This window comes from Pezoporus flaviventris, unplaced genomic scaffold (assembly GCF_033815535.1).
Source record: "Pezoporus flaviventris isolate CSIRO_AGI_PZ_B2104156 unplaced genomic scaffold, CSIRO_AGI_Pfla_v1 ptg000002l, whole genome shotgun sequence".
Taxonomy (NCBI): Eukaryota; Metazoa; Chordata; class Aves; order Psittaciformes; family Psittacidae; genus Pezoporus; species Pezoporus flaviventris.
Genome location: NW_026892550.1, coordinates 87,216,234 through 87,241,009, shown reverse-complemented (window position 1 = coordinate 87,241,009; position 24,776 = coordinate 87,216,234). Strand labels below are relative to the sequence as shown.

General features: G+C 42.0%; 1 protein-coding gene across 3 annotated transcripts; it reads right to left on the bottom strand.

The window, feature by feature from the left end:
- Window positions 1-350: 350 nt before the first annotated feature.
- MKRN1 (makorin ring finger protein 1) lies at window positions 351-21,236 on the bottom strand. Of its 3 annotated transcripts, none has more exons than XM_061444927.1 (9): window positions 20,968-21,236; window positions 14,438-14,566; window positions 10,076-10,308; window positions 8,748-8,810; window positions 4,461-4,687; window positions 3,765-3,979; window positions 2,969-3,079; window positions 2,374-2,512; window positions 351-1,927 (listed from the first exon to the last, which is right to left on the bottom strand). In XM_061444927.1, exons 1-9 carry the CDS (start codon window positions 21,138-21,140, stop codon window positions 1,715-1,717), a joined length of 1,503 nt encoding a protein of 500 aa, XP_061300911.1. In that variant the 5' UTR covers window positions 21,141-21,236; the 3' UTR covers window positions 351-1,714. The 3 variants fall into 3 exon arrangements, with proteins under 3 accessions (XP_061300911.1, XP_061300915.1, XP_061300914.1); XM_061444931.1 differs by lacking the exon at window positions 20,968-21,236 and adding an exon at window positions 20,221-20,485; XM_061444930.1 differs by lacking the exon at window positions 8,748-8,810.
- Between the last annotated feature and the right edge of the window lie 3,540 nt (window positions 21,237-24,776).

Below are 24,776 nucleotides of genomic sequence, written 5' to 3'. Positions count from 1 at the left end.
ATGTAGGGGAGGAAAGGCTATTTCTACTTCAAAGCCTTTCATTTTTTGTTTTTCCCTGTATCAGCTGTAAACATCTGTGCATATTACATTCAAATCCTTTTCTGCCTTTGCTACCTGCCTCTAAAACAAACCCCAAAAACTCTCTGTTCTGTTGTGTTCCTTACATTACAGGCTCTTTCCTGGAAAGGCTGTAACCAAGTTAAAGTTCTGTGTTAGTGTGATGTGATTGTGTAGGAATTAGGAATAAGTAACAAATGCCTTTCTATTTACACAAACACCCAAAACTGATCTATCCTGCTGAAGCACAGAAGCTTCAAACTTAAAAGAACAGGCAGACTTCTTGTTTAACATTTTTCCTTTTTTTTTTTTTTTTATTTGGGAAAAGTGCTTCTTACAAAAGGCAGCTGCAAAACAATACGTTATAGACCTCAGAACAATTTCTCATTCCATTTAAAAGTGAAAGGAGAGGCAGTCTAGGGGACAAGAGCAGCAGGAAAACAGATCACGGGGCATTCACAAGTCAATAAAAAACAGAGATAATGTAATGCAAGGTTAAAATTCCTGTGCCGGGACTTTGGTGGCAAAGTAATTTCTTAATGCAAATTACAGCCAGAAACTGCATGACTGCCTTTGTAAGCAGCAACACACATAAACTGAAGAGCTTTCCCAGGCAACCTGCCCGACTCAGATGCGAGAGGCACAGCGATTTCCTAGCGAAGCTCAGGGCTTAGGTGGTTACATCAGGTTCTAAAACTTACAGAGGAATAAAGCTAAAGGGGCCTCTCTGGTGTTCCTTTGAGCCCACCTTGGCTAACCGGATTTCTGCTCCTGGACAACCCTAATCATACACATGAAAGGGAGCTGGTGTATTAGGGAGTGCCATCTATTAAGTTAAGTGATAGTTAAGATCACTGCCACATTCTGGGCTGAGACCGCTAAACCAGTTTCATGTCCAACTGGAGGCTAGACTTCATGCACCAAGAAGGGATGAAAGATGGTTTTGTTACTTTTAACTTACAGAGAGTCTCCCCATCCTTGAGGTCCAACTCTACAGTTATCTGTATATACACATAGAGAGTTCTCCTTTCACAATGACATTTTCCTTTCATGCTAAACACAGTAAAAACCCAGAACGTTCACACCTGGTTCTGGTTACACAGTAGTAATAGTAATGTGCAAGTAAACAAGAGACCAAAATCACAAATGAAGACGTGTACATGAGGGGGGCGGAATGGCACTGATGCCAATAGAGAGAGAATTTTTGTCTGGCCTCAAGTCAGAAATATCGGTACAGAGACAGAAAAACGGCCATCAGCCAATTTACATCCCCACTGCATGGCCACTGCTCATTTTTGTATCTGGGCTCTTCAAAATGAGTGTGGAAGTCCTGTAAACACTTTAACCCTGGAACTGGGTGAACTCTGTTGGGTACACATATGAAGCAACAAACCTAAGCTAACTGTTTGACAGTTAAATTCATTTTTACAAAAACTAACATTTTAAAGATTTATTTCTTGTTATTTGTTTAAACAGAGGAAAAACAACACTCCTGGGGTGGGAGGGGATGGGAAGAGACAGACCCTGGGTAAAAGTTATTACAACAGCACCTGGAATTGATTGGCCTGCCTAGGAGAAACACAGGCACTGCCACAACACCACAGGTAATAGCTACTGCCTGAAGCCATGACAACAGTCCACACTCCACTGACAGGTGCTATAGATCCAAATCATAATAATCTTCCAGCTCATCATGAAACAAGTCCCACTCGTCCTCGGAATCTGTTAGCTCATCATCACCTCCTGCTGCCAACAGCATAAGCAACATCTCACCAAGCTCAAAGGTCACCACCTCATCCTCATCGGTCTCGAACGGATCACCGTTCTCTCGCTCCTCAATGAACTCCCAGAAGCGATTCCTTCGCTGGGCCTGCAAGTGGAACACAAGGATTTCCCTGGGTGACCAAGTGGCACAAGGCATGACTCTTCCCAGAGGCTGACATGGTTCAGCCCATGGCATACTCTGACATAGAAGAAGCCATGTTACTCTTTCAGGGAGACACTGGCCTTCAGCAGAATTTAACCCTTAGACACCCATATTAATGCCACCCAACATTTCTACTTCAGTATGTTGGTGTACTAGGAATGTTGTTAAAACCTACGCTTTCTATCTTAGCCTCCAGCATTCACATTCTTTAGACCACCTCCTTTAAATTCACCATCACAGATGTCTATCAGAAGAATAACAAAGCCACCATCAAATCCAAAACCCAAACCCAAAAGTCAACATCTCTCTGTCCTCTTGTCAACGCAGCCAATTTATCGCTCACTCCTCTTGTGCACTGTCTAGAAAGAATTAAAAACAGCAGCACTGACCCGGAATCTACTTGACGTTCCCACTTTGGGTCTCTGTGGCTCCTCTCGTCGGCCATCAGGGTATGCATGCTTGTAAAAACAGTTTCCTCCAAAAGGACAGCTCCCACGGCCTTCATCAAAATACCTGCATGGCTTGTTGCTGGAAAGGAAAATATCACAACCCTTACTCACAGCAGACCCCCAGCCAGACTTCAGAACTGCATTTACCTGTAGTCTAAAAGAATCTCAGATACCCTTTGGAGCGGAAGGTATTTTATTAGTCTAACACCTCTATGCAGAAGTGATGCATTGCACAATGTGCGTGGGTTGGTGCATGCATATGGCACTGATGGCTCGCAGTGCACAGGCTCATGCTACCATACGGCTACACCACCAGTGTCTTGCATATAGAAGGGAAAGACTGAGGTCAAAGACCATAGGAAGAGCTCTGCAACTGTGTGTTTGTGTGCACCTGTGGGCAGACAGGCAAGGACGCACTTCATGCATGGTGGTGGAAAGGAGGTGTGGTGAGAGGGCTTTACATCAGTACCCTTCTTGGTTATGTGTGCCTTTATCTCTGCAGTCTCAACTTGACAGAAGGCTGCAGGGTTCATACCTCATTGCCTCCTTGTATTTCTGAATGAGTTTCTGCTTCTCTTCCTTCTCTTCCACCCAGTACTCACTTGGAATGACAAAGTTAGATGTGATCCGACATTCTGGGCAGGACCTGGGGAATGAACAGACTGTGCTACAAAATTCCACATGGCAGGGCACTCTCCCCTATGTAACAAGTCATGGCATATTTCCATCTCTAAAGATGTACTGTACCCACACACTTCCTGTATGAGCTTTTTAATCTAGATTCTCTTACACATGAAGAATAACTAAACTCTCAAGAGTCATGGCGATAGCAGCTGGTCAGCTTGCCTCAGAAAAGCTTGAAAAAACACTTCACACAGACTCCTTTTTCCTTAGAATTAAATACGTTCATTTTGCCTTGATTTTTGTATTCGGTTGGGACTTTGCATTTTTAGAACAGCCTTTAAGGGGAGAAATGTTTGGTCAATTGATTAATGAACTAGGGTGGTAATTAATTAAGAAGCATACATTCTGAACTGCCTAATCTGTTTTCAAATTCCTGGCCAGGTGTCCAAACAGCAACCACTGAACAATATGCTACTAAATAAGTGCAAGTTTTCTACTATTAAGTGAGTTTTGCCAAATTAATCCAAATTAACCAAATCAAGAGTGTGAATGTTATCCCTAACAATTATTTAGCTTCCAAACAAAAGTTAGTATGCATTAAACGCAGTCTCTGTGCAGCCTGCACCTGGAAGTCTGCTGCAAATTGACAGGAGTTACTAAGTTCTTCCATAGTAACAAAGCACAACTGAAATGAGAAAGTGCCTCACTTTATAATCTTGCTCTCAAATTGCTTAGCACTCCTCCACTTGCGGATGCACTTCAGACAGTAAGCGTGGCTGCAGTTGGAGAGGATCCCAAAGCGGCGCTCACTCGGATTAGCTTTCTCATACACCACCTCCATGCATATTCCGCACACCATGTCTTTACTACGCTGGACGGCAAAAGAGAGCTCCATGTCCTTCTCATGAGCTTCAATGCAAGACTGAAAAGGAGACACAAAGGAAACGACTACAGAGACAACTGGCCGCCTAGTGAATTCTAAGCGGGTTTTAAAGCTAAGGTTTACTCTCCTGTCCTGCATAATGAATGGAGTATGATTAAACTGTAAAATCTTGATCCTAAAAAATCTGCTCAGATAGTGGAAATAAATTCAGAGTCCAAATTCTTTTCTTCAGCCATTGCTTTTAAACATGAAAAAGGCAATTCAAGAGACCATCCAGTTTTACTAGGCAAGGAATAAAGCTTTAGTATCTTTAAGCAGACTGCTCTCCCAGCACAGATAAGGAAACCCAGCTGCTTTGGAGTATGGCCCTGACAGGAAACGGTCCAGTTTACAACAGGAATTTCATTCATTGCCCGACCTGCCTGAACTCCCAAATGAAAGGGTAGCAGTAACAAGTGATTGTGGGGAGCTAGGAAGCAATAACGCAAAGCTGTTTAACACCAGACAGTTGCTTGCTTACCTTTATGTGCTCGGATCTCTGCGCAGCATCAACTGGATGCAGGACCTGCAGGCCACACATATCACACACATCCCCATGGATATACACACAGTTTTCTCCATAACGACATTCTCCTACTGCAGCGTAGGGGCACAGCTCCTTCTTTATCTCCACATCTTCGTGCTGCTTTTCATACTCCTCCTCAATCACCAATTCCTGCAAGGGTGCTTCAGCACAGGAAGGAGTGGCTAGGAACAAAGTGAAGGACAGTAAGCAATACCTTCAGATTAAGAGCACATGGAGTGAGTATACATTGTTTTAATGCAACGTAATCTTTGGGTAGCCCTGCTCAAGTTATCCAGAGAGAATAATAGAACCAAGGTTCATTTCAGCCCAAGTTTCACACACCCTCAACCTGAACCAGCGGTCATTTCTCACTCTAGAAAGCACTACCATTTGCTTCCTCCTTTGACCCAAACAAGACTAAAGCTAACGTTTCAGTGGTCAGATTCAAATCCATTTACAGGCTAACACAGCAGAACAAAAACCTCACTAATCCTCAGCAGCTTAAAAACACTTTTAATACAAACTCCAATTCAGCAACAATTAAATAAGGTTACAAATCTTTCACTGCTTTGAGAATCAATTTCATATCTGCTAAAATTAAAGAGGCTTTTCCCCAGAAATGACACAGCAATGAACATGTATCCAGCTGGTGTACACTGGTATGGAAACACCACACTAGCACTTCCTTATGTACAGGTGAATTATCACTTGTTCAGCCTGAACCACAAGGCTGTCACTCTTCTAGACTCCCATGGATCTCTGAGAGCAATATTAAAAGCTGTGTCCACACCTCTCAAGGTAACTATTCTAGGTGTTTGCCAAAAGGCTTACCCTAAACAGATATCCAGTCTACCAGACAAACATGTAAACCTAGTTTTAAGAAACCGAAATGCATCAGGGTATTTTCAGGGCATTCTAAGCTAGCCATTAGTTTTGCAAAATACTAAGTAAATTCCCTTACTATGTTTTAAATTGAACTGAAATCTGTATTGTTTCTCTTCCTCATTTAGACAGCTGCTGCTTAATACTTCTCCCTGTACCTCCAGAACATATGGCTGTTTATGTCACCAGAAGCCAAACAGCATTTTTAGATCATTACATAAGTTACAAGACAAAAGCAACGAGTTTGAAATTTAAGACATAATAAACACAGGAGAGCAACAAAGCATTGCTATATTCAGGATAAACACCAGAAAGAGCAGCAGCTGGGCTTCATTTACATAACCAATAGCTGTTAGAAGAATTAAAAAAAAAAATAAAAATCTGTAAGAGATTGTAACTTCTGTAAGTTACAATTCATTTAAGTTTTTCATCCGTAAGTTATAATCCATTTGAGTACTAGATTTGGAGAAGTAAGCAAAACTACCAAAGGCATAGTTAGACCAGTAAAAGTAAAGGATTCTGATCTCAAAAAGGATCAGAGGCCGCACACTCACAGAGTTTTCATCCCCACGGAGCAGGGAGATACAATAAGCATGTATCAGTCCATTTGCTTTTGGACATAGAAAAAGCAGGTCCCTGAGAGCTCACACTTTCAGAGCATAAGTAAATACTGTAGTGTAGGAAAATATTAGCTCCCAAAGTAAGCACAAGTCTGCTTCTTGAACTATCTCTGACCTTAAAGGTCACTTGCACTGATCTTGGATCAGTCTGTTTGCTAGAACAAAGCAAGTGAGTGACAGAATAACAGGTCAACAACTGTCAACCTGATCATTTTTTCAGTATGAGATTCCCAACAAAGAGTTCTTCGTTATAGTTTCTTCCCCATGAGTTCTAGTGAACTGACACCAAGGAAAGTAACGAGTAGCCATACACTAGGCTCTACCCACTCTCCTGTAATAGCTGAACATGATATGAAATTTTGTACTTATTAACTGAAATCCTGCCCACCCCCCTCCCAGTTTGAAATCCACTTCCAAAAGTAACAAAAATCACAACGACCAGTCAGTTTCTGTTCCCTCAACTGCCAATTTTGCTAGTGTTTTTTCTAATTGATGTTAGAGATTTTTCTTACTTAATTGATTCACAGGACTCCTGACATCTAGTTTGACTGTTACTGAGGAAAAAGTTTAGCAGGGCATAGTATGGATGAGCAGAAGCCCATTAAACAGACAAATGCACCCAAATTTCAAAGGAATTGAGTGATACAGTACTTTAAACAGGGATGGCAAGATCATCTTTGCTTAAGGCCATCCCCTATTCCCCTGGAAAATGCACACTTTGAAGAGGCACATATGAAGCTCCTCTTAAAAGAAGAAAACTTTCCAATCACCTGCACCCCTCTCAAAGATACCTTTTGTAAAAACTTTATTCAGTAAGGATTTAATTCATTAAAACCAAAACGAAACCCCACTTACTACCTGAGGTTCTTTGAGAATAAAGGCTTTGAAGTCTTACCCCTCCAGAGACTGACTTAGAAACCCATTTATTTACTATGCTGGTCCACAGAGCAGAGCTTCATATCTTGGCACAAAAGTAAAAGTATAGTGTTGTTACTTGAAACAAACCAACCAACAACTATTGAAGTCAATAAGCACATTACACAGTACAACTACTATACTCCAGCCCAGTCCACAACACCATCCTTGCATGGTGTTGTGGACTGCAGAAACCAGTTCTTAGTGACCAGACACCCAAACAACATGATACAGATGTACAAATATCAGTCTTCAACAATGGCTCAGGGAACTTCCACAGTACAAGGATGGGAAAGGAAAACGCATGCTTAAAGTAACATTAGTTTTCCAGTCCCAGTCTTCTGTGCTGTCCCAGCACTTCCCCTCAGTGACAGTTGTATTTCTATAAAATAAAATTCAAATTAGTATTTCCACTTCTGAGTATCTCAGCTTCCATAACCTAAAGCCCTGCATGCATATTTTGTGGACCTACTGCAATGTATCTGCTAGTTTTGCTTCCTCTTTGAAAGCAAATTAGAGAAACTCACAAGACTTCACTGGCTCAGTAGTTCTGCATCCAATATCCCTCATTTACAACACTTATTCTAAAATTCTCCTGCTGTTTCCAAAACCACTACTCTCCAGTAGGTGGACCCAATCCCCACCTTCTCACTGCCGATTTCAGAGTTAACACGGTTAAATTCCTGCTAGTGAAAAAACCCCTAGTCCATAAGCTTCAATTCAAGCACCACCTGTTCTCACTCTAGGACATACTTTGCAGCATCAAATACATTCATCTTGTAGCACAAGGAAACAGCCATCCAATTCAAGGTGTTTCTTGCATTTTTGCCTATCTACTCTCCCTCAACTATTCCAGAACATCTAGCAGCAGTAGCAGCAGAGCAAATACGGAAATGTGGCATATCTGTACATCAAACTAGTATCTTATGAATCATTTGTTTTCTTTGCTAGGCCTCGAGGTAATCTTCAAGATATCAAGTTTAGTCCCAAATCAGAGAATCACCTGCATTAGCAGAATGTCTCCTCTCATAGTAAAAGATAAGCATTATAGCCCTACCATCACACAATCAAACCGGCAACCCCAAATCTTCAGCATTTATAAGACAACTTAAAACACACAGGCTTCTAACTTACCTTGAGAAATAGGTTTCGTTTTAAGGCTTCCAAGTACCTGTACATTTCCCCAGGCATTTGACAAGAATCTGTAAGGCTTTAAAGTACTCACTGTAGAAGACACTGCACACATCCTCCTGATCACTACAGTAAGGTGTTTTATCTTTATAGCTTAATAAAGACAGTGGCTTCAGAAAAGTAAAGTTTTTAAAACACAGCTTTTAAGAAGTCTCTAAAAGAATTAGCATTATCTAGCACAGTTCTGAGCAGAAACAGCTGAGTATGTCTGTACCTTAAAATACAACAAATTTCAAAGGATACAAAACAGAATATGAACGAGATTCAAAGAGAATGCTATCTAACAATCTGTGGCAGTCACATGAAAAATAAGCCTGACGCCCTAGAAAAAAGGAACTGCTTCAGTAAAACTGAGTTAAAGGTATAATGAAACAGCACTTACGCTTCAGGAATTTAAGAGAAAGCACCAGCCCTCCTGTAAGTAGTAGGTGTATTTAACAGATCTCCAGATGTTTAAATTAGCACTGAATTAACTCCAGTGGAGGGCCACCTAGCCATTAAGGGGGTGAAACCCATGAAAAGAGACTGAGGAAACTAGACTTGTTCATCTTTAACAAGTGATCTTATTGCTATTTTCCACTACTTAATGGAAAGGGAAAGGGAGGAACAAAAAAGAAAAAAAAACCAAACATACCACCAAAATCCCACAGGGCCAGATTCTTCTCAGATGCGCACAGGTCAAGAGACAGAAGGCAAGCTGAGGCAGGGAAAAATCCAATTACATACTAAGAAAGAGTTCTTCCTTGTGAAAGAAGTCAAACACTGCAAAGGTTGCCCAGAGATTATAGCATTTTGAACATCTCTGAGGATAGAGATTCAACCAAACAAAGCCCCTGCCAACCTGACATAGCTGACCCTGCTCTGAGCAGAAAAATTAATTATATGAAATCCAGAGGTCCCTTCCAACCTGAATTATTCTATTCTGATTGAATGATTACAAAAAAAAGGATGTGCTTTGTCTCAATGAACACAGAAGGTGTATCTTTTATGACAGTAATGTGACACATTAACAGGTAGCAGACATGTTTGCATCCCTTTGGACTATACCCAAGTCACAGATACACCAAATTATTCCACAATCAAACTTCTCAACAGCACTATAAAAATGATAATGTTGCTCAACCATTCCTTTCCTCTTCCGCAAATCAGATGAGAACAGGGTCCACCAGCACTCTAACACTGATAAGGTAATTCTCTTTTCTGATCTGAGAATGTGAGCAGTGCTGTGGAGGCAAGAATAATCTGAGCACTGCATGACAACTTCAAACTCTTCTGGACACAAGACGTATTCTGCACTCAAACAATTATTTGCATACTCATGGCCATAAGCCTTCAGTTTTAGAGAACCAGACACTAGTGATTATGCCAAAGTAAACATCTTCAGCCTGCTTTTCATTTAGATTTTAAGTCTTTGTGATTTCTTTATGCAGGGAAAGCAGATAAGCATGCTACTTGAACACTCTGGTCTCATATGACGAGCTGCTTCGATCTCATTCCAAAAGCAACCTGCCACAGTATTAGGCAGGCATGTCTCAGAAAGGTAACTAGAATAAACGATGTCTGGTCTGAACTGCCATCGGATTCATGAAAGCAAGCATTAGGCTTCAATTCATTCTACAGGAATCTGTATCTCCACTGGAAAATGTTTAAAAGACTGAAAAAATCCCCAAGCAAAACCCAACCCCAAAACAAACCAACCTCCCAAAAACGGCAAATTATCTTTTCAAAGTAGTGATAGTAATAGCAGCACCAGTATTTTCTTCTCCCATTACATATACACATTAAACTCCAAAGAAGAGATCCATCCAACTATGCACATCAAAAAATTCAAGCATATGTGAAGGACTTATTCCTTGAAGTGATTAATAAATACGTATAGCTGTACTCAAAAGCTCCAAAATGCACTACATAAAAACTGCTGACCCATGACAGAAATTTACTGTTATCCCTTGCTCAGCTTACCACGTCCACAGTATGGCTGCCCAGGGACAAATTCTACAGCATTCACCCAGTCTTCAGCACCTACTCCTGCAGCTGCCAGATCTGCACTTTCATCTTCTATCTCAGCAAGTATTTCTTCAACTGTTTCCGGGAGTGATGCATAGTCTGAGGATACCGAGGGATAAATTTTTTCATCTGGATCCACATCAGTCTCTTCTTCTTCCTCCTCTTTCAGTGGCTTGGTATGTTCATATCTGAAATGTTGAAACACATCATATCAACTCTTTACCAAAAGAAAAAAAAAAAAACAAAAAACCCACTCCAAAACTCCAGAAAACTTCCATAAAATAGCCCAAGGTATGTGAAAGAAACTGACTGATTAGATATAAATACACTATTTGGAAGGAGAGCCTAGGGTTGGAGGAAATAGCCACTGATGACCCTTTATAGAGACATGCTTCCACCTGTGTAATCTGGCAGCACTGCTTAAGGAAACAGCAGGTATTGTCATCATTTTGGAGGAAATGGTACAGCATGCACAATTCTTACTTAACTCACAGACTGAACTTATGTAAGAAGTCAAAAACCACTCACATACCTATTATGCATGTGTAGTATAAATAATAATTTACCTGAATGAGATAAGTTAGTTCATTCAGCCTTAAAAACCACAGAAGACTATGGGCAGACCCTGCTATCTCAGACTACCTCGTGGGAAGCCACAGGAAAGATGCAGCCAGAATCTTCTCAAGAGGTGCAGTGACAGGATGCCAGTCAGTAGACAGAAGCCCAAAACAGGAAGTTTCATTTAGGTATTAGGAAAAAGCAATCATGGTGAGAGTAAACACTAGAACGGGTGCCCAGAGAAACTGCAAGATCCTGATCTTCACAGATAATCCAAACAGGACTGAACAATGCCTTGGGCACCCTGACCTAAAATGGCTTTGCCTTCAGCACAACTCCAGAGATCCCCCACAAGCCTAAATTATTCTTTTTCTGTATTTAAGCATCTTACCTCATTCAGATTTTACAATGGATTTTAGTAGTTATTTCTAATGTCTCTTTGAATTCACTGTGAAAAAGGATTCTCACTTTGATCCCTACCACCCACAAACAACAGGAAAGCGCAATTTCACTCAAAAAAAATCTGTCTTCCAGCATCTAGTACACTACATGGGAAAATAAATTCCAGGTGTACCCCCACATGTCAAACAGGCTGGATGATCTTTAAGGTCCCTTTTGATCCTAACCATTCTATGAATCTATGATTTGCTAACTAATTCCAAGTACAAAGGGAGGGAATTTCTTAGGATCATACAGAACTTTTTAGCAACTGTGATTTATTTTGTATCAGATTGAAAACAACTAAGTGTCACAGTTCTTGCTTATTAAAGAGATGCCTCCAACCAAATGTCAGCTTTGAAATCCTAAGGAAGCTATGAAGCACAAACTTAAACTTCAAGTCTTCATACCTCTACCATCAGTGGCCTCCAAAATGAGGTAAGCAGGACAACCCACTTGGGGGCAGGAATAAAATACTAGAACTTCTTGTCTTCCCCCTCCCCTACCCCCTAAAAAATAAGAAATTAAGTTTTACTAACATTTAACATCCCGATTGACAGCAGTGTCCTCACTCACAATTACCAAGAAATTTACAATCTAAACACTCAGAACATGAAGACAAACCTCTACAATTTTTTCAGCTATTTTAAGTCACATGATATTCAACCCAGTACTTAAAAGAGGCTTCTAGACATCTATTGTGAAGTTCTGCACAGACTTCGTGTGCAATAGTGAAAGACAAAAGGCTACACATACCATCAGACCACTTGTTCTTCCTGCTGTGGTAAAAATGACTGAAATAACGCATGGAAAAACAATGGTAACAAAGTAAAACACATTCCTTTGTCAGCAAGTACTGCTGGGAAATACACTGAAAACACTGCTGAAGACTCAAAGAAACAAGTATTAGAACAAATTTCACAGTGTGGGCAGATTGTTGCACAGCTGGATGAAAGTAAAGATGTTTCTAACATGTCTCAGCTTACAATGTCTGCTAGATTCTGTTTCAACAATGAAATACACAAAGGACTATTTCTTGTGATTCACTAAAGAAAAGATGGACCAGAAGAGAAATATTCTCAATAAATTGCTTCTTTATTAAAGACAGAAAGATGGACTGGAGAAGGTATCTTCTCAACAGTAAAGGGCTTCTTTAATAAAAACAACTGTTTTATGGAAAAAACTGTGCCCTGAAGGAGTCCCTGCCTTGACTAGACTGAAAAAAAAGAGGATTCCAGGGTAAGGTTACAGAGACAGCACCATACCAGGAATTCATTCACTGCATCATTCATAGGCAAGATATTGTAGTGAAGATGAAGCCAGAAGGACACCAAGTGCTACAGAATGTCATTAACATGGTTAATTTTATAAGAACAAGACCTTTCAATAGCTGAATCTTTACAACACTTTGTTATGAGATAAAGAACCACCATAAAAATCTCTACCACACAGAGGCCTGCTGGCTATCTTGTACCAAATAGCTTAACAGTTGGCAAATATGAGTTATGCATTTTTCTTTCACAAAAAGATGAGTGCTCCAAATTTGCTGACCACTTCCATGATAAGAAGAAGATATCACCAGTACACTGTCTAGCAGGTGTTTTCAAAAACCCACACACATGCAATCTTTCCCTTTCAGGTAAGGCATTTTAAGAACAAGCAACTGCTTTCTGAAGGAAACTTGTGGCATGGAGGTAACATTTTGAAAATAACTGTTCTGAAACCCTTCCACCATTATATGACTTGGTTGCCAAAACCAACACCAGTGTGTCAACTATAAAAAAAAAACACCTCTATCCTGTACACTTAGACCTGGAAACAGATTTCCCTAACCTGTTTTAAGAGCCTTCCACACAAAGGTTTTGGACCCATTTCTTAAGAACATAAAATGCCACACCTTCCAACTGGAAGGTAAGAAGAGCTGACTGACATCGACATTTATTAGCCAAATTTTAACAAAAAGCTTTGCATGACTGGTGTACAGGATGGAAAAATTATTATCATGCATTACTAAGTGCAGCCAAAAATACAATTCTTCCTTTTGGATCTACAACTCTTTGTGAAAGATCTTTTTCACCTACGACAGCCATTAAAACTGAATTTAGAACAAGACTTTCAAATCACTGTGTTAAAAAATGTTAAACTAAGATTTAAAAACAAAAAAAAACAACAAAAAAACACCCAAAGCATATTCTATCAACATTACTGTTAGTAAAAAACCTATTATTACTAATAAGGCTTTTAGTGAGAGCAAAAATGGTTTGGAGAACTAGATGATCTTGAAGGCCCCTTCCAACTCTAATCATTCTATGATTCTATGCATGAAGTATTGTTTATTTCATCTTTATTACATCCTTTTTTAAATTCTGATTTTGTGTATGTTTTATAATGTACATAACGTATTAGTACAGCAAAGTATAAATAAACATATATATATATTAGGGGTGTGCTCAAAAGTTTTCACTGATGGGGTGTGTGTTGAAAAGTTTGAAGACCACTGATCTACAAGATCAAGAAAGCAATACTGGCAGATAAAAGCCAGAGATGCTTATTTTGGTTACCTTTCTTTTATGTGGTAACCATGTATTAAACATGAAAGGAAAACTAACTATGAACTACCATATGGAGTCATGATGCAAATATTTAATCATGCATTAAAGCTGCAACAGGACAGAATGTCAAAACTCATGATAAATTTTAATAGTAAACTTAAGATGATGTAAACAGCCCTAAGCCTTTGTAAGGCACCTGGTTCCTTTCTTCACACTTTTTTAGCTTCTAATAATGTCAGTGGTGTAAGTTAAATAATACTACGTTTTCATAATGTAATGCCATTTTGTACAGGCAACATTTTACAACCTACCATCACAACATTCCAGTTATTTTTCAAAAATGGCAGTTCAAGTGCCAGGGTAGCAATCCATGAAGACACCACACATAATTATAAAACAAAAAAATTCTTACCTGTTCTGGCTTTTATGATCACGTACCAAATGTAACTTAGTTCCATCAGTTCAGCTAGTCTGAATGTAGTCTCAGTTTCAATTAATTCATCTACTGATGTTATTAACAAACATCGTGAAAACTAGCACTTTTAATAAAAACAGTTCTTGCCTTGCGTTTGCTTTTTTTTTGTTTACACAGCAATGCAAACACTGTGGTATACAGCAAGAGAAGGCAGTTTGTGACAAGCTATTTCTATAAATTTCTGAAGTTGCAATGAACAATGAAAACGCTGCAAGATCTATTGCCTTTGTGTGAGCTCTACTCAGGAAGGAGTGAAATTACTCCCCTACGTGACAGTCAACAATATTTGTTTACCTGCAGAGATCTCCGTAAGCACAGCATCCTCGCTGATAATACCTGCACACCATAGCAGACTGACCAGTGGAGAGGTCATGGGAGTAGCGGCAGTTGTCTCCTTCCTTGCAGACTCCATGCATGAAATATCTGCAAAACAGAAAGATCATTGTGAATTAAGGAGAAACACTGAAGCTGTAAAACTATTTGGATGATTAGCTATTTTATAAATCAAGATATGCTGAATTAAGACCACCACTAATGACACATGGGACCACATTCCAGTATAAACATACAAACAAGAACACCTGAGAAAAGATCAAGCCATAGCTATTCCATTGAACTGCATGGTACCTTTAGGGACTTAAGGCTTACAAAAGCCTGAAAACCTTATCCTGGGCTATGACACAAAGAGGAAAGAGTCTTAGACAAAGTAGACGGGGACAAAGTGTTTTACTTGTAGCTCCTGTGTTCCAACACCAACAAAAGCCTTAGAGAAGCCCACCACTGAATCTAAGAACCAGAATTAGCCATACCTAAACCTAACCAAGTTTCTTGAGGGCTTCCAACTATTTTGTATTTGTAAATAATTCAATCAGAATTTCCTCCCCAGGAATTCAAAACATGTTTGTGATGAATAATTACATTACAGGTGGGTTTTAAGAGGGCTGATAAGCCCCCAAGCACAAAACCAGTGGTATATTCCAGGTACTATGAACAAAAAAAAAATCTGAAGTGGTTTTATAAACCACCAGCTGACACTTTGCCATCAGGCTGCAAGTCACATTGAGAACAATCCCTGTTTGTGCACTGTAGCCACATAGTAACCAGATAAGAAATTGGTCCTACGTTCTGTGATAAGTGGTATTAAGACCAAGATGAAGCTCTTTCAGGATATTCTCCCCAGAGAGAGGAGTACCCTGGTCAGATTTGACAGGTGGCTGCACAAACAGCCAAGTCAGCACACACCAGGAATAGGGTGTTCCTGAAACAAAACAAACACCCCATCCCCCATAACCAGTACTCTCCTCTGTGAATGTTGGGGGGGAGGGCCGGGGAGCCCCCCAAAAAGTCCACCACCCACACACCCAACACAACACCAGAACCCACCCACAAACCAACCCACTTCAAAGTCAAAAAATACCAACCCATGAACTTGTGGAACCAGAACATAACTGGAATTTCTGGCTTGCTTGTAAGAAATGGGAGTCAAACCACTAGGGTACAGAGTACGTTGTTAAATGTTTGCTCTTTAACAACTTTTATCTCCACCCTTTGCTCATTTCCACACACCACTGCTTCCCCCATGTGTTGGGGCATGCAATTTCACAGCCACCTGCTTACTCAGATCGGGGAAATGGCTTCACATATAACCTGGCATTCCTTTTGCTGCCCCCATGCTTATTTTTAATCTACCTCAGATCACTGCTCAGCCCCACAGTACAGCCACACTCCTCTTCAAGCCAATCAAGTGCTGGGGCACTGCTATGGCTTAAGTGACTAAGAAAGGAACCAGCTTCAAATGAGGACTTCTTGGTCAACATAATACACAAGCCTCAAAATTAGTCTCTCCTGCTGCTTGCAAGTGGACATGGAGTTCCTATCCTTCTTTCCCTGCTTATGTTAGAAAATCGCCTGGAAATACAAATTCTGTGTAATTCTGAAAGCTGTCGCAGTAAATACGGTAGGCTGTAATAAGGAAAAACCAAAAAATTTAACCAAGCCTGAAACACAAGCTCAATTTAATTCAAACATCGTTTTTAAAGGCCTGCAATCCCACACAGCAAGCTCAGCATCATTTGAACAAGAAGGCTGGGGTGGGAGGAGAAAGAAATGTATTTCTGTAAGGATTATACCAACTCCCCCTTCCTCAAGGTAAGATCTTTTACTTTAAAGCCACAAAGCATTTAACATTTTATAGATGAAATTACAGTGTTTGGCGAAAACATGCTTTGGTCATGTCAAAAAATAAACAGAGTGCATTATTTTTGGTGAAAGGTAACAAAAATTCTGCTGAAGAGCACTTTCACACACACAAGAGTGTTCAGTTTAACTGTATCTTTACACAACAGCAATACCAGCTGCCTCTAGCTTTTGATTACGAGAAAAAAGGATCCCTAGATCTGAGAAATACGTAAGTTACCTGCCTCACTCCAAGACATGTATACTTGAAACTTGCATTCTGTCAAGTACTCAGAGAATACATATAATTTTATTTGAAACAGTAAAACTAGATCAAAATAAGTATATAACCAGATTTCCTCTGAGTGTCTGTGATGCTGACTGCAGTGCTCCATGTCTCTCCTATTCAACTGCAGTATCATCACTTGGTAAGGCTGCATAGGGAACCATACCAGAGAACTCATCACAGTCCAAACCCAGATCATCTCCCCCAGTTCAGTGCACTGCATGAAGGTATAAAATACAAGTGATACCAACACAGGGAACAGCCACCCAGAAGTAATAATAGCCCCCACTGGCATTTTATCACATGAAAACTTTTCAACTCATGTCAAGTTATGGATACCTTGATCAGAACAGCATGTCCTGATTGTCACGGTGTACTTTGAAAAGGTCACAGAACTCTGGCTTTGAACGTCCAGTAGACTGAAGCTGTAGACAATATCTGGCGGGGATTTTTTTGGAAATATATTGAGAAAACACTTGTCCAAAGCCATAAAGCTAATCATAAACTCCCTGGAACTGCAACCACTGCAGAGAGAGGTCACATATTACAAGCTCTACAATTTACTAGAGTGCTTAAAACTCTCAAGTTTATCCAGGTTTCAACAACCTTGATTTACATGATGTTTTGAAGTATAATAAACTCATGAAGATTTGCTGGTTTGGTTTTTTTTAAACACACTGCTAGAACAGTATTACTTCTATCACTTGCCATAAACCATAGAAAAGAATCTGCAATGCCTTTACAAAGACAATGCAGTGTTAAACTCGTATAACTGCAGTCTAAAATCCTGAATGGGTACCAGCTTATTTCAGATGCTTCATTCCATATAGAGTCATTATCCCTGTGACCTTATCAGTGACATCTGTATGTAATACTCCTTTGGAAGCTTGAAATGGGTTTACTTATTCAGATGTAACTTTACTGCACGTCCACTTAATGGGTAGCCCCATTTTGTTTATTAAACTACTGGTTTTGCTGAATTAGAGTGCTACACCTGGCAACAGATCTCCTTCAAAAATTGAGAGGCTGCCATGACTGGGCAGAATAACAGTCAACTGCAGCCATTAGCTTCTTCAGGTGCCATACAGAGACTGAGAACTCCCAGGGAAGAAGGTAGCGGGGAAGAGGCCAGGCACTCAGTTCTAGCACAGCACGCGGGCATGCAGCCACGTGAGTAGCAGTTGAAATTCTACACGAGTTAGTAACCTTAACAAAAAGGAGAAGAAAAAAAAAAACAACCCCAAACAAGTAGGTCTTAATAGCATTTATCTCCTTGTCCCTTCTTCTCCATGACCTCCTTTAGCAAGAAGCTATTGGGGGATCCAGAACAGAGCAGCTAAGGGGCAATACAAGCAAGCTGTTAACTGGTTTGCATTCCACACCTTATCACTAATGGTGCACTGAATTAGGGAGACATACTTTACTGATTCAGACTCTTCATATTAAAAGACAGATAAATATCTGATCTAACTTTCCAGAAAGAACACCAAAGACAGAAATAGGAAGACAACTCTCAAAATATACTGATTAGTTGCTAAGGGGTTTAATTATGCTCAGTTATTAAACAAGTGAAATGTAATCTCTTTATGTCAACTTGATGACCTTAACTATTACTGCATGACACCTGGAAAACAGAAGTACCTGGACCTCTAACAGTGTCAAGTGTTTGGAAAAAGCTGGCTATACCACTGCTCAATAAAACTATGTAACCACATGAAACTGGAAGGACAGACAAACTTGGTAAGACCTACCATGCTTTTTCTTATTTCAATAATTTCATACCAATAACATAGTAAAAGAATATCAATAAAAAGTAGTTCTAAATTAGTTTTAGTCCCCTATGGTTTATTCCAGATTAAAGTATTAAAGGTTATTACACATCATAAAACCCAAGGATATTGGCTTTTAATGTATTCCAAGGATACCACACTAGCATGATAAAACGCTTTAGCCAATCCATTTATCCTATCAGGTATTCAAAGGAGCAGGAAGAACTTAATTCTACCCATTCTAAAACTTCCAGTTCTGACAGAACAGAAGTATTCCTTCACTACCACCATGAAGTGGTAAGTCCTTATGCTGAAGGGACTACTATCTCCCAGAAGCTTACCAGGCAGCATTTTCTGTCACCCGTATGATTATTTAACTAAATAAAGCCTATAAACAAATTGTGCAGTGTTACTCAAAGCAAACTGCTCTACCTGCTTCATTAGAAACCTGCATTTTGAAATTCAACCCCTTCATCTCATTTAAATCCTCAAGCTCATTTATGAAAGTGTAACAAGATTTAACAGTAAGAAAGGTATTTTCTTGAATATGAATATATCTTACTGAAACTAAACTTAGAAAAACAAAATTCTTATCACACATTCCCAGAAACTCAAGTCAGAATTGTTATTTTCACTTTACAGACTGAGGAAAGCTATTCTGCCTACAATTTGAATGGCCCAATAAAAAGAAACAAGAAGCAACCAAGCAGTGGGATAAGGAGGAGGATCAGTCTAAAAGAACAAAAGAACAGAGACGTTCATCAGGTCCAAAGCTGAGATCTAATTGTTGCTTAAGCTCACATTAACCATTACAAACCAGTAGCTTCAACTTCCCACTAGTCCTGTGTGTTTGTAAAGAAATATATTCATTATACAGGCTCAGTGCACCCCCGGACCCTAACTAATGTGACTGCTTCTGTACTAGGGCAGTCACTGTCTTCAATGAATTGATTCATTGTGTCTGTTACCTGAGAACACATATATCTATCTATATCTAACCAATCCATTTCTCCTGAGCTTTTCCATCTTCAGAAATTATGAGGCAATCGATACAGAGGGAGCACTCTCCTATACCCTTGCAGCTCACTGAAAAGCTGAGCTAAGCATTATTCCCGGTCGTCTCCTCATTGCTGGCCTACGTTTAACTGCCGTGCATTAAATATTAACTCGGTTATTCGTAGGCAAAATTCTTTGTGTGCTGAAGTACTCAGAAAGAGCTGAGGAACAGCTCTTCTTAAATGGACCCGTTAACAGTGCATTAACCAAAATAAACAGTGATCAACGGTTAACTGGGCCGCTCTAAATACGGAGGGGCACACTTAAGTACAAAGTGCTTAAGCACAAAAGAGAAACAGGGCCAGCAAGCTCCCTGGGAAAGCCAAGCAACGGCTATCAAAACTATTTCAATCTGCAATGTGCAAAACCGGAAAAATATGCAGAGAGGTACAGGGCTCGCCTCAAACCCCAGAGCCCCCTCCTTTCTGCCTAAGTGATGTTCCTTTTTTCCTTCCTAATGACTTTAAACGTATTTGCTCACAAAATTCAGGTTAAATGTAATTTACAACTATAATTAGATTTAAAAAAATATAAAATTAAAAAAAACTAAAAAAATAATCCGATGCTAATCTTGGATTGCCACTTGCTTTCACATAAACTGACTCATATTTCTATATTCACAGAAACTTTCATATTCCAGCCTGCAAACAGACCAGCAGTGTAAGTTTAAAAATAGCCCATCTGGCAAGCTTTACAACATGCAGCATGATTTGCATAATCCCATATAAAAGATTTATCAGGAATACAGTTTAACGGAAGCTACAGATAGAAAATGACACGGCATATAGAACCTTAACGTAACACAAGCGGCAACACTCATCGCGTTTTGTGCCTCGTCATGACTTCTCCCCGTCCTCTGCCTTAATAAATAACTTTTGCTGCATCATTCACGGGTTTACTTTCATTTCAGAATTTTGATTCAAGCGGTCCAAGAACTTGAACAGTTTTGCACTTCTTGCTTTACCGCGTTTCCTAGAACACGGTTACAGGGCTTTCATTCTACCGTGCCCTTCACGCCAACCACTGCGGGCACACTTTCACACAAAAAATACCGGCCCACGGCACTTCATATGCAACCAGCAACGCTTCCCACCAGAGCGGCAAGGGGACGGCAGCCACACCGATGGGGATGGCGGAGCCGCAGGGAACACCCTCCCGTGAGACAGGGGCAGAAGAAAGGCCGCAGCCCGCGGGGCCGGCTCTCTAAAACTAGGCCCGGAGCGGGCCGGGCGCCGGCCGGTACTTTCAGTACTACTCCCCCCACACGCCCCAGAGCCGCCGCAGGGCAGGGCGCGGCGCGGCCCGTCCGGCTGCGCAGTTCGCCGTGGGCCTCCCCGAGGTGGCCCGGCGGGGCGGGGCAGGGGGCGCTGCGGCCACGCGCGGCGCGTACGTGACCGTTGGGGGAGGGGAGCGAAGCGGCCCTGGGGTAACGGCCACCGCGCGGCGGGTGGAAGGGCGACCGCGTGGTGGGGGGGGGAGGGGTGTGAGGGAAGGAAGGACGGGCGCCGTGACCGCCCCCCCCCGCGGGCAGCGCGTACCTGCAAGTGACCTGCTTGGTCCAGCCGCCTCCTTCCAGCCCCACGATGGGCGGCGGCACGGCCGCGAAGTCGAAGGTCGCGGCCGTCGCTCCCACGTCCGCAGCGGCGAGTGTCCCCGGTGCCTCAGCCGCCGCAGCGTCGGCCGTTGTTCCCAGAGCCACCGCCTCGGCCATTACTGTTTATCCCACACAGCGGCAGCACCGGAACTTCCGGGAGCACATCCTTCCGGCCGGGAGAACGGGGCGCAGTCCCCCGGCGGGGCGGGGCGGGGCGGGGCGAGGCGGGCAGCCGCAGCGGCCGCTGGGGAGGCACCGCCCCCCACGGCCCAATGGCGGCTCCGATTGGTGGAAGGGGAGCGCCCAGGCGGGAACGCGCCCCGTGACGGACGGGGGCTGTTAGTGCCGTTGTCCCCGCGCGGTCTCCGTAACGTAACGGCGCGCTTGGGACGTTCGGTGGCGGCCTTGGGGAAGGGCACCGCCGTGTACTGGGCCCAGGCGCAGCCTCTGACGCCTGACGGGGTGGGCCTTTAAACGGCAGCCGGGCGGGCCTGTGGTGGTGGGGCTGGCTCAGCGCGCGTGGGAAAAGGGTCGTGCCCCCCTCGGAGGAACGCGTAACGGAGACGTGGCGCCGGCTAGGCTGGTGGGAGGAGGGAAGAGGGGCCAGTGGCGCTTCAAGAGCCCAGTCTGAATGTTGGCGCTAGGCCAGCAGAGAGTTCAGTGCTGCTAATTCGGGGTGAGAAACATCATGTCCTGCCATAATAAATCCTGGTTGAGAAATTACTGTTTGCCTGGTGTGTGTCGTGTCCTTGTCATCTTACTGCCAGGAGTCTTCAGCCAAGTACTAAAGACGGCCTGAAAAGGCAGAGTGACAAGTAGGGGTGCCAGGGCAAGACAAAGAAGTCTGACACTGCAGGGTTACTGATATTTTGCATACCTATTTGGAAATATATTAAAAAATCAAACATACCTAAGCTGTCAGTCACTTCAGAAAAATACTGACGCTTAGCCTTTGTTCTAAAGGGCACCATCCTGAAATGGCCAGGACATTAGGAATTGCACTAGAGTGGTCAGAAGAGGCAAATCTCTGCAGGTTGCCTTGAAACATTCCTCAGATGACCTGAGGAGTCAGGTAACATGAATGCCCTTGCTGGCATTTTCTGGAATGTGCAGAGCTGGGACCTGGGCAAACAGAACTCAAAAGGAGGTGAAGTACACATACCGATTTTGATAGGACAAGGGGGAACAGCTTTAAGATAAAAGGGGAAAAGGGGTTACATTAGATATAAAGAAGAAATTCTTCCCTGTGGGAGTGGTGAGACGCTGGCACAGGTTGCCCAGAGAAGCTGTGGCTGCCCCAGCCTTGGCAGTGTTCAGGGCCACGTTGGACAGGCCTTAGAGCAACCTGGTCTAGTGGAAGGTGTCCCTGCCTGTGGCAGGCAGTTGGAACTGAATGATCTTGAGGTCCCTTCCTACCCAAACGATTCTTTGGTTTTAACAGACTTCAAGGTAAATGTTTGCATCAGAACAAAAGATTGCAAAAAGCTGGTCTTCAGAGGATTCAGTGGACAAAGGTTTGGGCACAGAGATGTTTTGTTCTTGGGAATGAACATGATTTGTTGTATAAGACCAACCTTCACCCAAGATAAGGAGCTGGCATCAGACAGAGGCCTCAATCCGGGTTCTCTGTGCAGCACTGACAGTGGGAAGCAGCAGCTGAGGTTAGCAGCCCAGTGGTCAGTGCCATATAGTTTCAAATCCAGTTCCACAAATCCCTGTTATGAGAAAGCTAGGATGTTCAATGGCAAACTGAACCAGGAGGATCAGGAAGGCCCTTTTTGACAGTTCATGCTAAACCAAGAAACTTACTTTCTGCATCTGCGTCCATCACAGAGCATTCTTCATACAGTGTTCAACACTGAAACCAAAGTTCAAAACCCACACCAGGTTTGTACATCAGGTTAGTCTTACATTCTGTTAGAAACAGCTGGGAAAAAAAAAAAACAAACAACGTTCATATTAGGAAATAAATAATCAAATACTTTCTCATAATGCCATTAAGATCATCTGGAAAGTTGTTTTGGAACCATTAGAATGATTGTGAAAATCTGCTGATGAAAGTGCAAGTATGTAAGCCTTAAAAGAAAGGTTGTATCACTGAAGAGTGACTTTGTCAGGCCTTCGTGTTGGTTAGATTGTTGGCTTACATAGCAGCCCTGGCACAACAGCCAGTTCCAGGTGCCTAGTTCACACAAAGGTAAAACAGATGGTTAAATAAGTGTTCTGTATGACTCTGCATGTCCCTAATACATCCTCTGGATGCTGGTGGCCTAGAAACAAGCTTCACGATTGAGAAACACCAATAAGCAAATCCCAGCCCACAGAGCTGCTGCAGATTAATAGACTCTTTGAAATCAGGTACGTAGGAAAAGGAAAATACTGTCTCAAGGGAGACATGACAAAAACTAATGTGGAGCTTCTCATTTCCCTAACGCCTTCGGTAGTGATGCCTCTCAGAGAGAACGGGTTTCAGAGGAGATGGTAGCTGGGGCAGGAATCAGTCACAGATGAAAATGCAAGGGTAGCCCCAGGGCGCAGCTCCCAGCAGGCTATAGGAATTTACCATGGTGACTTCATTGTTCCCAGCTGCTCCCATTTTACCCGGCAACCTGTTTAATATTAACTTCTACATCTGAGGCCCGGAGTGGGAAGTACCAGCAGCAAGGTCTCAGGGTCACTGCAGGCAGACAGGACTGGAAAGTCAGCTAACACTGCAGCAAGCAGAAGAGGGAGTTATCCACAGTTACCCCCAGGTTTGCTACACAAACTGTCTCCAGCTGTTCTTTAGGGCTTTCTCTTCTGCCAGCCACTTACTCACTGTAGTCCTGACTGCCACCCCAGCCCTTATGCCATCATCAGCCATACATCACATTTCAGAAACAGGCTAGGAACAGCACGACCAGCCTGTCCCTCAGGAGCTGGCAGGTATCAAACTGGCCCACTCTTCCTGGCTCAGCAAGCCTCAGTGGCTTTTACAGTACAGCAAAAGTTGGGGTTAGCCCTTGAAAAATTGCTCATGTAAGATCTTATTTTCATTGTATAATAATACACAAAACCAAATCAAAACCTGGGATGTGTACAAGACTGCTGGAATCCCTCAGAGAGCTGCTTGAGTGGCCCTGTTTTGTCTTGGAGACCTACACGTCATATTGGAAGGCTGAGCTAGAAATCCAACAGGCTGGTTTTCCACTTGGTTTGAGGAGAAAAATGGCAGATCAAGCAACACACTCTTACCCCGACTTATCTGGCAGACTGAACTGGGTGCCCCCTGCATAACATCATCTTGAGATAGTCTTGATGTTGAGAGTTGGAAGCTGAGTGACCAGCTTGATTACTAAATCATCTTGCCTGGTAGCATACCAAAAATGCGATAGCCCAGATGGTTCCTACACTACTGCAGTCTTTCCAAATAGATTTAATTGAAAATAAAATGATATCATTTTAATTTGTGTTTATTTTTTAAAAATGCTACTTTGCCTACACATTTTCTTTTCCATACATCCGACTACCCATCCCCCCAGGAAGAAGATACCATTCACAGGATCTTCAGGATCCATTTATGGCATCTGAGGATGCAATTTATCATTTCTGCAATTAAATTCCCTCCAGATGCATAGCAAAAGCCAGAGGCAGATTGTCTTTGTAACTCAGCAAGCTGTGTTTGAAGTTTCTTGAATGTGTTTAGTTGAAGAGATTGGAAGGATGTAGAAAATAAGGTGACATTCATTACTGCTGAGTTAAACAAAAGTTGCA

Coding starts and splice junctions, on each gene's coding strand:
- MKRN1 (XM_061444927.1), bottom strand. CDS start 21,140: ATGGCCGAGGCGGTGGCTCTGGGAACAACGGCCGACGCTGCGGCGGCT. Junction 4,688..8,747: donor GGCCCTGTGGGATTTTGGTG/GTATGTTTGGTT, acceptor CTTTGTTCCTAG/CCACTCCTTCCTGTGCTGAA. Junction 3,080..3,764: donor TTTGAGAGCAAGATTATAAA/GTGAGGCACTTT, acceptor TTCATTCCCCAG/GTCCTGCCCAGAATGTCGGA.